Genomic DNA, 13,819 nt, shown 5'->3' with positions numbered 1-13,819 from the left:
GGGCAAGCAAACAAGCTCGGCTTTGTTTAGTTGTAAAAAGTTTTCTTAAAAAGTGCTACAGTAGTCATCACATCGAATCTTGTGATACGTACATGGAGTATTAAATGTAGAAAAAAAACTAATTACATAGTTTGGTTGGAAATCGCGAGACGAACGTTTTGAGCCTAATTAGTCCATGATTGAACACTAATTGCCAAATAAAAACGAAAGTACTACAGTAGCCAAATTCCCAAATTTCACCCAACTAAACAAGGCCTCGGTCAGACAAAGTCACAAAGAAGGTTCATGGAAGAATCATCAGGGACAGCAGGCTGCAGGTGGCTTCAGGGTAACTGTTGCTTGCTGCAAAGTTGAGCGCCAAGCTTCCTTCGGGGTTAGCATTAGCATAGCATATAAGACACGCGCTTTTTATGGGCAAATCATGTGACTGGAAATCGCCTAATAGAACTTTGCATCTCTGTTTGTCTGTCTATCTGTCTGTCAGAGGTAGGCGGTCAAGACTCACTTTCAGCCTGTGTGTCTGTGTGGGTCCCAAGTCAGTAGTCCCAACCGTAATGATAGGCTGTAATAGCACAGAGGAATATTAAAACACATCAGCTACATTTAGATCAGAGGTTTTTGGTAATCAAGCATGCACTAGCTGTGCCTGCTGCTTCATCTTTTCAAATTTAAGTATCTAATAAGCTTTCCAATTGGGGATTTTTAACCTTTTGCCATCCTTATGGATGGCACTCCTTCTGTCAGTTTTGTGCGCGCCTCTACATATTTGTTATCGCAAACAGTAAACCATCTACGTTTTTGTCATTTTCGCTGATGTGGCACGCCAGCGTGACAGGGAACCTGAGAGCCCTAGCTTCTCACTCGAAATGACTACGCTGCCCTCGCCTCCTTTTCACGCCAGCCGGTCCAGCCCGGGTAAAACCCAGTCCACTCCCCACTCCCGCAGCCGCATCCCTTCTCCCCACTCCTGGCGACGGTGGCTCTGACGGACGCGGCGGCGGCGGCGGCATCGCCTCCCCTTCCCCTTTCCTTGGACGCACGATGACCATACTAAGTATTGCCCGCACTCTCCTAGACTCTATTTCCCCGGATCCCCAATCTCCAAACCCTAGGGTTTCCAATGGATACAAAGATCATCTCCGTTTTCCTTCGTCTGGTCTAGGAGTGTTCAGAAGATCCTTTGTCAAGTTAAAGTTGATTGCTGAGTGACCGGTGAAGAGACCCATCATCATCCGTCAGTACTCGGGCCTTGTTTAGATCACCTCTAAATTCCAAGTTTTTTCACTCTCTCTCCATCACATCAATTTTTAGCCGCTTGCATGGAGTATTAAATGTAGGTAAAAAAATAACTAATTGCACAGTTTAGTTGAAAATCACGAGATGAATCTTTTGAGCTTAGTTGGTCCACGATTGGACAATATTTACCAAATAAGACGAAAGTACTACTATTCATCGGGTTGAAATTTTTTGCAATCTAAACATGGCCTCGGTAGCTACCTGTCTTCGCTGGGAAAGTAAAAAGGCGCTTTCAGAGATGGGAACAGACAAAAACAAAAAACAAAATGGAGAGAAACCAAAGGATAATTCCGATCAAATTAAAGTTGTTTAATTGTTTGTCTATGCTTGATGACGGATCACCAGCGTTGCCAATTGTAAGGCACGATCGATGATGGCGGTCTACAATGACTGCGCATATGGATGGATGTGTCTTGAGACGCTTCACCACCAGTCGGTTGCGACGTCGCCGTCCGCCGCGTCGCTGTCGTAGAGTACGTAGAGACGACGCGCCTTTGCTGAGAGGGTCGTCCAAGCACAACGACAACGAGCTTGCGACTGCGGGGTTGTTGCTGCAGCCTGCAGGCAGAGTCAGCAGCAGCTATCAGAGCGGGACAGGCGTGTTGTTGGTGCGCATTGAAGAATGACCGGCCGGCCAGTCAGCCACCGCCCACCGGCGCGCGGCGGCCTCGGCTACGGACGGGCAACCGACGGAATTGTCGGGCCTCGTGCGCGGCACAATTGCAGAAACATTCGTCCGCACTCGCTCTGGTGTAAGTGTAACGACTAACGAGCAGACGACGCAGTCTCTGCTTGTGCTTGGAAGAGGCAAGGCAAGGCAACACACGAGTGGCGAGGTCATGTGCTGGCCCGGGGCGTCAACCACGGCGGCCGGCAGCGGTGAGCCCGCGCGCGGCGGGCCGGGGTGGCGTTGGGCGCGTGTCGCGTCATTTTTTTTATTTTATTTTATGATGAGACCAAAGGTGCCACGCGGCCATGCTGCACGCAGCACTGCACCAGCGGACCACGACGGCTCATTCTCTCGTGTTGCGCGGCCCAACGAAAAGTTCTTGTCACTGGTTCGGCTGGGCCTCTAGTGCAAATGCAAAAATCCAGGAATCTTGTCCTCTAGTGCATATGCAAATGAAATTTGGTATTTTCATATGAATTTTTGCAAAACGAGTTTGATTCTCAAAATTTGTGACAATGCACATCTACAGGTGCACTATTGGTGTGAATAGTTTCAAATTTTATGAAAACTCCTAAGTATGGTTTTGCAAAGGGTTTTCACGATTGCACCGAAGATGTAGTTTGCACCGAATATTTTGTCGTAAACTTATACTCCAGATTCAAGTGACAGAGTTGACATTAGGTAAGAGCATAATCATATTTCAGATATAAAAGTCATATTCATTGTAAGAACCATAGGATAGGAAATCAAAGAACGAAGCCAATGCATAGGTATAGTCTAAAAATTTAAGGGAAAAATGACCCTCATATTGCAGTTCACCAAGTAATAAATTATCTTGCTAGCAAGCCCAACTGCAAATACATCATTGGCAATGGGGTGTGCTCAGTAATATAACAACCGATAAATTGTATGAAACAAAGACATCATTGACAGTGGATGTATGCTGACTAACAAATGGAAAAAAATTTGCAACTAATATAACAACATTGTCACCACAAAGACACCGAAAATAGCAAGATTCATGGAAGAATGAAATAATTATGTAATCATCACTGCACAATTCCATTGTCTCGGTCTAAAAAAGATCATCATTGCACAATCCCAAAGCCTCAGTACATAACATGAATGAAACAATTAATCATCATTGTAGAATGAAGGATATCAGCTCTACACAGGACGAAGGGGAGTGAGAAGGGGAGAGAGGGCACGCCAGAGTCTAGGATTTGGCCCGTCCTGCATGGTACCTAGGGTTTCGCCGACCAAAGGAGCGCACGCTTCCCCAGCGGGAGGAGGCACTAAGGAGACCGCGCGGACGATGGGGGAGAGGGAGGGGGGCGTCTGCCGCCACCGCCTCGCGCCCGTTGCTGCCTCAAGAGGGAAGGGGAGAAAGGGAGAGGAAGGGGAGGGAGGGAGGGAGGAGGAGGAGGAGGGTGGGCACCACCGCCGCGGACCGCTCGCAGCCGCCGCCGTCGCGCATGCCCGCGTCGGAGAGCGAAGGGCGAGAGGGAGAGTGAGGAAGAGAGAGGAGGGGGGAGAAGCGGGAGCCGCGAAATATATTTGTTTCACCGGATTCAGCCGTGAAGCTAGAGAAGCCTGAGAAGCGCACGAGAAGCAGGAGAAGCCACTCCTGGAGGAATCCGCTCCAAGAGATCTGGGCCGCATGATTGAGGATCCGACGGCCGAAAATAATTAGGGTGACATGGCAACTGCTTCCTTTTGAGGAGCTAACGCTAGATATAGGAGGAAACTTTTTGCAAATACACACTCATGTACATAATATATAATACACAACACCGGAATTGTATGATCTGGAATGGATCGGCCGGTACCAACACATTTCAATTCAGGCCGTGTTTGGATGCAGTCGTATTCACCTCAATCCACGTGCGTTGGGGTGGATTGGAGTGGAATTAAGTTTCCACTCCAATCCACACCAACACATGTGTATTAACACGAATCCGACTACATCCAAATAGGGCCAGGAGGAAAACTAGAATAGATACATGTGGTTTGTGCCAAACTGCCAATGTATTCCCTTCAATTTGTTCCTCGGTTTCACCTTGAGGCTTGAGCCAGATCTCCATCCTCAATTCTGTTTCTTCTCCATCATTGGTATCCTCATGCAATTCACTACTATTGCCAACCCTCTTGAGCACCTGCACAAACAACATCAACTAGAAACCTGCTAATATTGCATGTTCTAAATATTCTAATTAATAAAGAGATTTCTTAACTTACAAAACCTAGTCCATGCTATCCTATGTACAATACACTACTCCCACTAAATATTTTCAATTTAATTTTAATAGAAAACCATACTACATAAATATAATACGATAAATACGACTTATTAGCTAAAATAATCTCTATAAACCTATTGACCACTAAACCTATGTGTAGATCCTAGGTCCAAATCTAATCCTAGGACTAATTCTTATCAAAATGGTAGGCCTAATTCGATCTGGTCTAATACTCTAACTCATCTAAATCTAAACACTAGATAACTAAAGTGTAATCCTTGGTACTCCTGCCAATAGATCAAATGTAAAATAAAGTTTGTGCAATGCATCTAAAGCCAATCCCAATTTCAATAGCGCCTCGCTATTCCAACTCCCTCATCCCTCTGTCTTTCCTCTCCTTCCCTCCTCTTTTTTTTTTTGTAAAAAAAAAAAATCTAGCATTTATAACAATCTTCTCTCTTTTTATAGGCATGGCACACAAAGCGGCCGCTGCACCAATAAACAACCAAAGGCCTTCTACCGTTTCTCGTGGCATGGAAGCCCTTGAGATCGAGTGCCGACAACTTACCCCCATGCTACTCGTGGCTTTTCTCAAATAATGGCCGTTGGAACGATGGTAGGTCATACGGTACGAGTAGGAATAAAAGAGGACTTATCCACAAAGACATATATATAAACTTAATTTTATAGGTTATGCATAAAGTCATAAAGATTAAATTTATTTTGTTAGAGCATCTCCAAAAGTTCCATAAACATCCTCATAATCCTTGTTTTTTAGAAAGATGGAGAAAAATTATTCTCCAACAACTCATAATATTTTAGGACTTGGAAATACCTCCCCATTCCATGTAACTTTACGCGGACGAAGCCATGCGCGGAGACGCCGTTCCCACGCGTCGTCCTCTTCCCGCATATTTTGCCGCGAGGACCACCTCGGCCTCACCGTTCCTGCTATCCGGCTTCGCGCATTACGGGCCGCTGCACCACGGCGCGATGAGCCTAGTACAGCTCCTGGAAGGCAGCGTCTACGGCGGGCTCCCAGACATGTCCAACAAGCAACAGCAGCAGCCCGTGCCGGCGCCGGCGCCACCGTGCAAGAAGGGGGGCGGCGAGCGGGAGCGTCTGAGCGCGTCGCAGGACACGGGGCTGACCTCCGACGTGAACCCCGAGATCTCCTCCTCCGGCGTCCAACGGTTCGACCACGACCACCTCTGCTGGGCTACTGATCGAGCCGCACATCATCACGTCATTACTAGCGATTAGTATAGCACTGCTGTAAATAAGCACATCTACTACATCTGTGTGAGGTAGATCGATCGATCATCGATCGCGGCATGCATCGAGCTACGTACCTCCATCGCTCGCCACCAGGAACTCGCCGCTCCATCGCTCGCCACCAAGAAGAGGATCGACACAAAAAAAGCTGAGTGGAACCCAAATTTGATTATTGAGCATTGAAATATTAGAAACTATAGGATATGATCTTCTTTTTTTCTCCTAATATATTTTTAGGAGTTGAAAAACATGGAGTTTTTAGGAGAAAAATTTAGGAAGAACTTGAAGATGCTCTCAGGTTTGAGAAATAAACCCGCTTGCACTAGAGTGTGGTGTGAATTTCTTACTGCTGATTCCACTACCGAACAATAGCTGTTTGAAGTCGCGTTACTATTACACATCAAAATGCGTCGAATGTGGCCAAATAATACGAAATGCGTGCAACGGCCAACTTCAGAAAATATCACTCCAAACGGCTATACGTTTTGTACTGCCTGCGGGTACAAATCTACTACCGCCGTTGTTTCAAGAGGCGGTATTTATAAATCGTATATTAGCCTAAATTTGGCAAATCTTTTCCGTCTGCAACTATTTATTATTATTTATTTATACAAAAAATTAAAAAAAAAATCAAATCCCGCAGTGGACGCCGGCCTCGCGAGGTGCAACGGTAACGGTTCCACACACGCCGCCCCGCTGGATCTTCGCCGCGGACGCTTCGCTTCGCTCGCAACTTCCGCATGCACGAGAAGTGAACGCGCGCCGGCACAGGCACAGCTCACCGCGCCACCACGTCAGGGACCTTCCTCTTCTGCGCCTCGCCGCGCCGACCCGTGGGGACCAGCAGGGGACCACCGCGATATATACAGACCGATCATCGATCGGCCGAGAGGGCGAGGGATCGTGAGAGACGGCGAACGAAGGAGCGCGATCGACGGAATGGACGTGACGTTCGCGACGCCGGGGGGCCGGGAGTTCACCCTGGAGGTGTGGTACTTCGCGACGGTGCGGGAGATGAAGGAGGCGGTCCACGCGCGCGAGGGCATCCCCGTGGCGTCGCAGCGGCTCTTCCTCGCCGGGCGGGAGGAGGAGGAGGACGGCCAGGAGCTCGACGACGCGCGCGACACCGCGCACTACGGCATCGTCCAGGGCTCCCGCGTCGTCCTCGTCCTCCCCGACGACGCACCACCCTCGCCCTCCCCGTCCCCCGCCACCGGCGTCCGCGTCGCCGTCTCGGCCCCCGAGATCATCGGGCCGCGCAGCGTCGCGCTCGACGACGTCCCGGCCTCCGACACCGTGGCCCGCCTCAAGGAGCTCGTCCAGGACCGCACCGACGGCGCGCTGCCGGCCGCGAGGACGGCGCTCTTCCTCGGCAAGGCGGAGATGGAGGATGGCAAGACGCTGGCGGACTACGGCCCGCCGGCCGACGGCATGGACGTGAGCGCCGTCGTGCACCCGCAGGCCCCCGTGGCGTCGGGCGGCGGCGGCGACGGAAACGGCGCCGGGGCCAGGAACCAGCAGAGGATCGAGGTGAGCGTCATGTTTGGCGAGACGGCGGTGGCGCTGGAGGTGGGCGCCATGGATGTGGTCCGGGAACTGCGCAAGGAGGTGGAGAGGCTGCGCCTCCCCGTGCGCGACGGCGGATACTTCTTCGTGTACAAGCAGAATGTTATGGATGAGGACCGTACCCTTCGGTGGCACGAGGTTAAGAACGGCGACACCATCGAGATCTTCAACGGCACCGTCACCGGCGGCGCCTGATCGCCCCCATCAGATCAGGGGTTTAACAGAGGGTTTATGCCTTTAGGGTTTGTCTCATCTCCAATCCTGCATTGCCATATTTCAGAGCTTCATCGTTTTAGGGTGGCATGTCCAACAGCCATCGAACAATGCTATGCTATAGTAGGAATTTTTCTTCTATATAAATTCAATTGGTACGGAATGGAAATGTAGGAATGTCCACAGTACCAGGATTTAGTCAGATCCATTTCAAGAGATTTTGTAGATTCATTAATCAAGGCTTGGCAGAAGAACTTGAGGAGTTTCCAACAATTAAAGATCCAGATCACGAAATTGCATTTCAATTATTTGTGAAAGGATATCAATTGCTGGAACTCTTGATAAAAGAAAGGAATGACGTGTATGAATCACTCACCTATTCTTCTGAATTATATGTATCCGCGAGATTAATTTTCCTAACCTCGAAAGTATCATCTAGTTTCCATAACCATTGTATCAGCAAGAAACTATCTTTAGAAACTCCTTATCACAATGCATGATTTCAATACCTAAGCCCTAATAATTGCATCTATCATTTCTCTCTCACCATCATCCTCTTCATGTGAATATCGAGCAGCTGGCGATCTCAACCTTTGCATGACAGTTGGGCCCAACGGATCTCTAGAGTGCTAGGGCATAGTCTGGTCCCCATCTTTGGCCCCCACAAACGTGTGGGCGAAGAAACACCCTCTCGTCCACCCCCTCATGACATCACTAATTTCTACGTGTGTTGGAAGTTGTGGATTCCGTTTCTTGCATGATAAATGATTTCTTTCTCTTTTCTCTTTTTCCTTGTTAATTAACTCTCTTGTCACATAGAATATTTGCCAACAAGGAAGGTTGTTTAATGCTGTGAAAATCATATGACCTGACTAGTTGGGTCTGCCCTAAGCATAATGGTCATATCTTGTTCTGAATCATAAGGTTTAACAAGGGGTTTGTGGTGTTCGATCTGCAATCCTGCATTGGGATTTCACTATTTCAGAAGTTGTTTTGTCTTTTAATAGATTTCCTCTGCTTTTTAGAAAGCCATAGAGTTTAAAGAGTAATGTTGGGGTTACTAGCTAACACAGTTGCAAAAGTCAAGAACTGAACTCAACTGCAATTACACACAGATTAGATTTCCCCAACATCAGAAAGCCAACCTTTCTTTCTCTTGGTAGTCAAACTCATTTTTGTGGAAATTGGTCTTCAGAGTAATTTCCACAAAAGTGAGGTCCTTGTGTATTTTCTTGCAAGGACTACTCTGCTAGTTGTACATGTATTTCGAGAGGATATAATTCTGTATGCACACATTGTCTTTTTGTTTTGAAGAGTTAGCTTAGATTATTAGTCTAGTCTCTCCGCTTAATTAAATTGCCCAATGCATTGTAGATCCATGCTTAATTTTCCTTGTCCTGTTGATCGAGATGTCGCATTGTTTGATACAAAAACAGTTCTCTGATGGATTGAATTTGTGTGTTTGGTCCTTCCAGAAGTAGATGTTGACTATTCTATCTCAAGGAAAGGCATTAGGGAGAGTTTCAGACAGCCCTCTCTGTCTCTTGTCAAGGAGCAGGCAGAGAGACGAGTGGACTGTGGAGTACAGCTTTCTTGGTGCTTTTCGGTTAAGAAATGTTGATATTGCTGTCGGCGTAAACAAGTTAACCATGAGACATGCTCCAAAAAGATAATTGACAAGTCTGTGATTTTGAGATATGTCCTGCATAAGTATCATGTCCAGAGTTTTTTTTTTTGGGTCTTATATATGATATGACTAGCCGCATTACAATGTACACTAAAATTACTATAATTTCTGTATTAGTAGATTGGATAAAGGCTCCAGTTTTTCATAACAGTTCTAGATCTGTAGAGTCTATCATATGTCATATGTCTTTTTCAACAAAAGAACAAGGAAATGTTTCCTTCTATATGTAATAGAGGATTGTAACTCAAAAGCTTTAAGAAATTGTCTTTTTTTTTTATAAATACAAATTGTCTTCATTACTTCAGTTTGCGAAATTGTCTTCATAAAAGATTCCTAAAGTAAGAGGAGATAAACAATGGATGTCAGAAATAGATTGTTTGGTTACAAATATAAGAAAGCCTTTGCTACAACTATATTCTAATTCTAATGCATTTTCAATTTTCCATTGCATAAACATTATATCTATAGGATGTGCGCAGAAGTCAAAGCAAAATGGTAGTTTAGGTAAACACTCGGTCTTTTTCATAAGTAAACACTCGGTCTTTTTCAGTAAACGAGATATTATATTTACCTAAATAATAATACCCTTTGCTTCGTTGGTGCTGCTTCTTTGATTTGTCAAGGTGATATGGAGCAGAAGAGGTCTGATTTATCTGTTAAGTATAAGTTTTTTTTAAAAAAAAGAACTCTGTAGTAGATTATTTTGGAGAAAAATAGTGCACTCTTGTTCGAGCACTCATCTTGATCCCAAATGCTGAAAGTTTAAAGTTCATAGAAGGCTTTAAAAATGTTAGTTTTGAAAATAAACTATTTTTTTTCTCTGACATACCAAGTTTGTTCGATATCCATGTATTGTATCCCACAGAATGCTAAACATGATCTAAATTTGTAGCCTTGCAAAATGGAGCAACACGTTTTCAAATTATGCAGTGCTGTGTCAGAATCGAATTGGTGGACCAATACTGCTGTGTCAAAATCGAATTGGTGGCCCAATAGTACTACTACATATATACAGTGCTCAGCAAAAATTGCAGCCGATTAACAGGCATTCCACAGATTGATCAGGAAGCCACTGGAGCTGTGCAGGACCATGACAGATGACATCCGGTGTTTAATATATCTGAATATTTTTTTATCTAATAAAGTATACTCAACCTGTTCGCTTGGTCGTATACTATCGTGGTGGATTATAGGCTGGAACAGTATTTTTCTCTCACACCAAACCAGCCAGCAGTAAATAATCCACGATCGTTTACGGCCTGCCGAACAGGCTGACTATTATCAGTTGAAACAAAGTGCAAGGTTCTAAGAATTTCTTCCCTAAAGTAAAGGTGTACCTTTCCTAGGGATTGATCAGTTGAAACAGAGTAGTCACCAAAGATTATTACTCTTGAAAGTTACTCTTTGCAGCATCAACCACCCAACTAAATGCAGGTACACAGAACTTTTTTTTTTTTGAATTAAACGGGAGATCTAAACCTGGGGATCTAAACCTTTTTAGATGTGAACACCGGTGGTTTTTGACGATCACTCGAGCAGCACAAAACCTGAATAGATGTGAACACCGGTTGTTTCTTAGATGTGAACACCGGTTGTTTCTTACTATCACTCAACCAGCACAAATGAAATCTAGAAACCCAGAGCAACCAGCATGACCAATTGAACAATGGCCCAAAGCTCAACTGCATCTTAGTCTGTGGAAGCAGAACTTCCTCTGAACGAACTAACAGAAACCAAGAACCATCAAAACACAAGCAGAATTGTAGTAGCAACGCAATAGAAGATTAGAGCTTCCACTTCAAAAACATTAGCTAACACACATATAACCAGAAACCAGGGTTCAATTATTTCATTGCACAGTTCCAACCAAACTGCTGCGCAGCAGCAGAAATGTTCACAAACACAACCAGACTGACATAGGACTCACATTTCTTGAAGAGAAACATAGGGACTCGACGACTCGATCAGGACACAACCACGACATGCAGATAATCTCCATCGGAGGGACAGAAGAAGGCACCAGACTTGTGAACCCTGGAAGGACAGCTGCTCACGGCCCAGGACTTACTGGCCACCACGGAGACGGAGCACCAGGTGGAGAGTGGACTCCTTCTGGATGTTGTAGTCTGCCAGGGTGCGGCCATCCTCCAGCTGCTTGCCGGCGAAGATGAGACGCTGCTGGTCCGGGGGGATGCCCTCCTTGTCCTGGATCTTCGCTTTCACATTGTCGATGGTGTCAGAGGACTCCACCTCCAGGGTGATGGTCTTGCCGGTGAGGGTCTTGACGAAGATCTGCATACCACCGCGAAGGCGGAGCACCAGGTGAAGGGTGGACTCCTTCTGGATGTTGTAGTCTGCCAGGGTGCGGCCATCCTCAAGCTGCTTGCCAGCGAAGATGAGACGCTGCTGGTCCGGGGGGATGCCCTCCTTATCCTGGATCTTCGCCTTCACATTGTCGATGGTGTCAGAGGACTCCACCTCCAGGGTAATGGTCTTGCCGGTGAGGGTCTTGACGAAGATCTGCATACCACCACGAAGGCGGAGCACCAGGTGAAGGGTGGACTCCTTCTGGATGTTGTAGTCAGCAAGGGTGCGGCCATCCTCAAGCTGCTTGCCGGCGAAGATGAGACGCTGCTGGTCCGGGGGGATGCCCTCCTTGTCCTGGATCTTCGCCTTCACATTGTCAATGGTGTCCGAGGACTCCACCTCCAAGGTGATGGTCTTGCCAGTGAGTGTCTTGACGAAGATCTGCATGCCACCCCTGAGCCTGAGCACGAGGTGGAGAGTCGACTCCTTCTGGATGTTGTAGTCAGCGAGGGTGCGGCCATCCTCAAGCTGCTTGCCAGCGAAGATGAGACGCTGCTGGTCCGGGGGGATTCCCTCCTTGTCCTGGATCTTGGCCTTCACGTTGTCGATCGTGTCAGAAGACTCGACCTCAAGCGTGATAGTCTTGCCAGTAAGGGTCTTGACGAAGATCTGCATGCCTCCCCTGAGCCTGAGCACCAGGTGGAGGGTGGACTCCTTCTGGATGTTGTAGTCAGCTAGGGTACGGCCATCCTCGAGCTGCTTGCCAGCAAAGATCAGCCTCTGCTGATCCGGAGGAATGCCTTCCTTGTCCTGGATCTTAGCCTTGACATTGTCAATAGTGTCTGAGGACTCAACCTCAAGGGTGATGGTCTTGCCAGTGAGGGTCTTAATGAAGATCTGCATCTGCAAGCATTGAGGACCAGAAGAGTAAGCGACCATAAGTTACTATGAATCTAACAAAAACTGATCGACTGTTGAACAGAAAAGAATTGAAACATGAAACAGAGTTATAGGATCAGCTGTTCAGCATCCTAATTTGAGGGATAGTCAACTAAACTATGAAACAGATCTTTCTAACAAGTACCAGAACTATATAGCATTTAAAATAAGAGAATCATTACCAAAAAAAAAACATGATATATGGTCTAATCAGAATAGAACAATTTAGCAAAACATGCAGGGACCAGTTCAATCTGCATGGGTTAAGGAAGCGACTAAAAATTGTGCCATGGTATGTACTTGATATATGATTAAACGATCAGCTAATTAATTCCAGTGATATATGATTATCATCAGGCATGAGCAGAAGGCACATACAGCATTAAGCATACGAACCTGATTCTTACTAACAAGTAGCTATAGTATTTCACATTAGAGAACCACGCAAATCATACATGGATCAGTAAAATTTGCATTTGTTAAGGAACTAAGCAATTGTGCCGTGGTATGTACATGAAACATGATTCAACAATCAACTAATCAATTCCACAGTGATCTATGATTATCATCAGGCATGAGCAGAAGTCACGTATGGCATGTAATAAGGGTAATAAGTTACCAATATAATATAATCTACTAAAAAGATTAAACAGCAATCTAAGCAGTGTCCCTTTTACAGCCTAGATGAGTGGAACAAACAATCTAAACTAAATCGCATAATTGCAACATGAGTACAGGACCAAACAATTAGACAAGTCCCTACACCTGTAGCTGATACATGACTCCGCAATCAACTAGTTAGTTCCACAGGCATCTGTGATTATCATCAGGCATATGAGCAGTAGGCGCATCTGGCACATAAGCAGAAGCTACAGATCTAAAAAGTCCAAACCAAATCACATAATCGTAACGAGATCTGGCAATCAAACGTCCTGCCGCAGGATCACGCGCAACGGCGCATGCAACATCATCCCAGCCCAACCCTAGCGCGGCAAACGAACCAACCGGTCCAACCATCATATCTACTCGAGCCAACCCGCAGAATCACGCGAGCACGATCACACCAAATAACTTCATCACAGCCCGCAGATCTACACCACGACCCGCAAATCGACTACAGATCGAAGGACGCGAGCAGGCCATCGCCTCACACGACCTAATCAAACACTACGACGAACACGAACAGGGAAAGCATACCTAATCAAACGCTACGACGAACACAAACAGGGAAAGCATACGAGGGGGGTCGAGGGAGGAATCGGAAACTCGCAGTACCTTGAGAGGATCGGGAGGATTCGCTTCGCTTCGATGAATTTCTCCGACGATGGGATTGGGGACTGGGATTTGGATGGACGAGGCAGGGAGGGGATTAAGCCAATTTATACACGGGGGAGGAGGGAGAAAGAGTCCCGTGAGGCTACGGCACCGAGCGGTGTGGGGCCCAGCGGCGAGAGGCCGTCGCGTCGCGGCCTCGTGGAATCCGTCCCCACCACGCAATTCCGCGGAAAAAGTCAGAGGCCGCCGCGGAGATATCGAGGAGGAGGACGCGTTTGCTTCCCGCGGTTGGTGGCCGTTAAGGAGTACAAAAGATCTCTAGATTAGGTTAACACCGTTACTAGACCGTTT

General features: G+C 46.6%; 2 protein-coding genes across 2 annotated transcripts; one reads left to right on the top strand and one right to left on the bottom strand.

Annotated features, from left to right (window-relative positions):
- Positions 1-6,266: 6,266 nt before the first annotated feature.
- Positions 6,267-7,667, top strand: LOC136525173 (polyubiquitin-like). The gene has a single exon (XM_066518169.1). It carries the CDS (start codon positions 6,421-6,423, stop codon positions 7,240-7,242), a length of 822 nt encoding a protein of 273 aa, XP_066374266.1. The 5' UTR covers positions 6,267-6,420; the 3' UTR covers positions 7,243-7,667.
- Positions 7,668-10,770: 3,103 nt separating this feature from the next.
- LOC136529399 (polyubiquitin-like) lies at positions 10,771-13,599 on the bottom strand. Its single transcript, XM_066522472.1, has 2 exons — positions 13,469-13,599; positions 10,771-12,157 (listed from the first exon to the last, which is right to left on the bottom strand). Exon 2 carries the CDS (start codon positions 12,155-12,157, stop codon positions 11,012-11,014), a length of 1,146 nt encoding a protein of 381 aa, XP_066378569.1. The 5' UTR covers positions 13,469-13,599; the 3' UTR covers positions 10,771-11,011.
- Positions 13,600-13,819: the final 220 nt, after the last annotated feature.

Source organism: Miscanthus floridulus, chromosome 19, assembly GCF_019320115.1.
Source record: "Miscanthus floridulus cultivar M001 chromosome 19, ASM1932011v1, whole genome shotgun sequence".
NCBI lineage: Eukaryota > Viridiplantae > Streptophyta > Magnoliopsida > Poales > Poaceae > Miscanthus > Miscanthus floridulus.
Note: the sequence above shows the minus strand (reverse complement) of the source record. Positions and strands in the feature narration are given on the sequence as shown.

Excerpts from the sequence above, each read along its gene's own strand:
- LOC136529399 (XM_066522472.1), bottom strand. The coding sequence starts at position 12,157 with ATGCAGATCTTCATTAAGACCCTCACTGGCAAGACCATCACCCTTGAG.
- LOC136525173 (XM_066518169.1), top strand. The coding sequence starts at position 6,421 with ATGGACGTGACGTTCGCGACGCCGGGGGGCCGGGAGTTCACCCTGGAG.